General features: G+C 40.9%; 1 protein-coding gene across 1 annotated transcript; it reads right to left on the bottom strand.

Moving 5' to 3' along the window:
* Positions 1–847: 847 nt before the first annotated feature.
* LOC115756184 (agamous-like MADS-box protein AGL80) lies at positions 848–1,751 on the bottom strand. Its single transcript, XM_030695877.2, has one exon. The coding sequence runs from the start codon at positions 1,661–1,663 to the stop codon at positions 848–850; it is 816 nt and encodes a 271-aa protein (XP_030551737.1). The 5' UTR covers positions 1,664–1,751.
* Positions 1,752–3,628: the final 1,877 nt, after the last annotated feature.

Raw genomic sequence — 3,628 nt, 5'->3', positions numbered from 1 at the left:
CATAGTCCTATTTTGTTTTCCTAAGGATGAAAGATCAATTTGTAGAGGGCCTTCTCAAAAATAGCTCGATCCTATTTCGATAAGGTACAATAAATTTGTTAATGACAGACCCACGAACTCCCTTAGCATTTGGATTATATTGGTGGATTAGGCTAAAAACCTAAAGTGACCGAATCTATCTAAAGGAGTCGACGAGTTGAAAGTTTTAGTTCAAGAGACCAAATTGGAAACATGAGTCGTTATTAAGGATTAAGAAAATTGTGTACTGAAATAGGTATGATTGATTCCTTGTCTATTGAAAATATCCAAGTGAATTAGACATTTTGTCGGTGGACGGATTGATTGCGACATTGATTTATCTTAAAAGCAAGGAGGATCCACAAACTCAATGGTTTCAAAGTATAGTTGATTAACGATGGTTCGATTTCTAATTGAACTTGATCGGTCATTTGTACGTGCCTTTAGTTATGGAAACCCATAAAAAAAAACTTGTCTTTTTTATATTGCGAACCGATAATGATGAATAAAGAAAAGATCGTCCCCTATAAAATCTTTCGATTAACAAGTCAATATTCAATTTGCTTCCTTTGGCGGCGGTCGTCAGAAACCCTAGCAACTCCTCAGCGACAGAGACTTTCTCAAAGCTTGTAACATATAAATCATGGCAACAAAGCCAGACGACAATGCACTCGGATCACTCAAGGGTGTACCGAATTAAACTAAAGGATGAACAGAAAAGATAACCATGCAATAATGCTGAAAAACACACGAAATTATTCATAAACGCTAGATGTCCAGATCATTCCTTGAGCAATCCAAGGACAGCAAACCCTATCCCCCTCTCCTCTCAAGGAAAAAAGGGATTGTTGTTTGGCCAGACAACATTTTGAGGATAGTTGTTATTGTTGTTTGGCCAAACAGCGTTTTGAGGATTGTTATTGTTGTTGTTATTGATGTTGCCACCAAATGGAAGCAGCATCAGCTCATTCCCAGCGAATGGCACATTGGGCAATTGGGGATTCCCCAGATCCACAAACCATTGTTGCCTTTGCATGCTATTGCCTGCTTCCACTTGCCCCACAGCTTCAGTCTCAGGAAATCCCTCCACTGGCACATCTGGCAGTGGTGGCGGGGGTGCTGCAACTTCGCCGCCACCACCAATCCCCAAGGCCTGTTTGAGGCTGTCCGACCTTTTGACGACATCCTTAACATAGTCGTCAACCACCCATCCAAGGTCATGGAGATCCATCACCCTCAAGCTAGGCCAAACTGGGGCGGTGCCGGTGAATGTGCTAGCCAAGGCATTGAACATGACTCTGGTCACCTCCCTCTCACGGTTTTCCTTCCTGTGCTTCTTGAGCTGTTCGTTCGCCTTCGCGATCCGCTGCATCAGGTACGCCTCCTGGCTCACCATCTTCTTGCTCTGCTCCATATCTGGCATCTCCTTAAACCTCGAGACGATGCGCTCAACGGCCATTCGGGAAGGCGGCCAGAGATCTGGCTGGCGGTCATAGGGGCTGTAGACGATGGCACACGCGTTGATGCCGCACAGGGTGCTCAGCTCACTCACCTTCTTCATGAGTCCCTTATTTCTCTTCTTGAACGCTGCCCTTCTCGAGGCATCGTTGGTTATGTACTCGAGCTTCACCTTCCTTCTCGTCATGGCTGAAAGAACAAAAGAGAGCACAAAAACACGATGATTAGGGAAAGAAATCGAGAGAAGCACAGAAAGGAAGAATGATTAGGAAACATGGAAACCTCTTTGGTTGGGATTGGGGGTGTTGCTCGAAAGGGCTCAGGGTCATTTATATAGTAGTGGAGAATGTCACAGAACTAGTGACCTGGTCTGGCCATTCCTTAGGCATTAATTGCCCAGTCTGAAAATGGGTATTTGCCAATTGCGTTGCCTTCATTGAGCCTTCACATGATTAGCTCCACTTCCCTGGATATTCTCTGGACTCTTCTGAAATGGCAAGCAAAATGATGTGAAGGGGCTGGGTTTTCCCTGCAGATTACGAGGATCCATGAATGGTCAAGGTCAGGCAATTAATGGTTGAGGATATGGTCAAATCTGAGGTTGCTGAAGTAATTCGGGATAGTGAGTAATGAGATTTAATGTGCTGTTTTGAATCTGGATCGAGCATATTTGGGTTGTTGATTTTTTTTTTTTTTGCTCCCGCTATCATGACAGTATAACAGCACTGTCATTATTTGTGACCCCATAATTTTTTAATTAATGAGTATTTTAAGCAAAATATCCAGTGATGATGTGTGGATTTACGGTCAGAAATAACCAACAGTATTGTCAGATTGTCATTAAAGTATTTTTCATTTTTTCTTTTATCAGATGACTGTGTAAGTGTTGACTGACTATGGGTGTGCTGGAATGTAAAATATCTCGGGAATTAGCTGCGGCTCATCTCACAATGATGTAATCATTTTCTTCCTAGGTCAAAGTACTTTTATCTCTATGATTCAGAGCACAAATATCGAAACCCAATTACTGAGAGGTCTGTAGAATGCTCTACTAAGTTGAAGTATTTTCCCACTCCGTTATTGGTGGCAGGATAGATATTTGTCACTTGTATGTTTATTCTAGAATCTATCCTGTATTCTAGTATCTTCTATGCAAAACGAAGTGGTCTATGCTAGTGTTTAGTGATTTTCGAGGAGACGTATGTCGATGTTGACGAGTAGCATACTCGTCAATAATCATCTATGTTATTAACGAGGATCTTAGTAGTACATTGCGACATGTATCTAATATCTCCTGATTGCATTCACGCGACATTTATGATGGGGCCTGTTTAGTATATTGTCTGATTGCAAATGTTACTATATATGCAATCATGATACCAAAAAAATACGAGTTACTAATTAAAGAATTGCGGTTACCGCTTTACTATGTATATGAGTAAGTGCGCCTTTAACGGTAGATTACATGACATTTAAGTAATATTCAAGCCTCCATTTTTTCAGCACACAACGCGTTATGATGGTATGTATTTTCATATCATTGGAATGGCAATCATCACATGTACACCGACAAATGATAATAAGTTGCCATTAGTTACTAATTCAAGAAATCTAGTAAGGTTAGGATAGAAAACAACATATGATAAATCATATCGGGGAGTCGAAAAAAGGAAAACAATATCAAAATAAGATCTAGCAAGGACACCCAAAATCGTTCGGTGATTTACGTCATTTGCAAGGGTCGCAAAAGGGTCAATTAGGAAAAATTACCAAAAAAGTTCTAAATATTACACTTATGCAAATTTAATCTTAAACTTTTTAATTGTACCAATTCAATCCTAAACATTTTGACAATTTGCCAATGTAGTTCTTCTGACCAATTTTGATTGGGAAAAATGCTAATGTGGTGGTCCAGTCAACATTAGTCGTCCTATGTGGCATGGCCGATACTGAAGTGGACAATTTCCTAAAAAAAATATGATTTTTTTTCTTTTTTTCCCTTTTTCTGTTTTTGTCTTTTTTGTTCGCCGGTGGCTAGAGAGGGCTAGGTGAGGGCTATGACACTCGCCCGTAGCTAGCAAGGGCTTGCAGGCCCTCACCTATTGGTCGACGAGGGTCGTCGTGCCCTCGCCGGCTGCAATAAAGAAAAAAA

The sequence above is a fragment of the Rhodamnia argentea genome, chromosome 6 (assembly GCF_020921035.1).
Source record: "Rhodamnia argentea isolate NSW1041297 chromosome 6, ASM2092103v1, whole genome shotgun sequence".
Classification (NCBI taxonomy): Eukaryota; Viridiplantae; Streptophyta; class Magnoliopsida; order Myrtales; family Myrtaceae; genus Rhodamnia; species Rhodamnia argentea.
The sequence above is the reverse complement of the archived record's forward strand: the minus strand, read 5'-3'. Positions and strand labels throughout refer to the sequence as shown.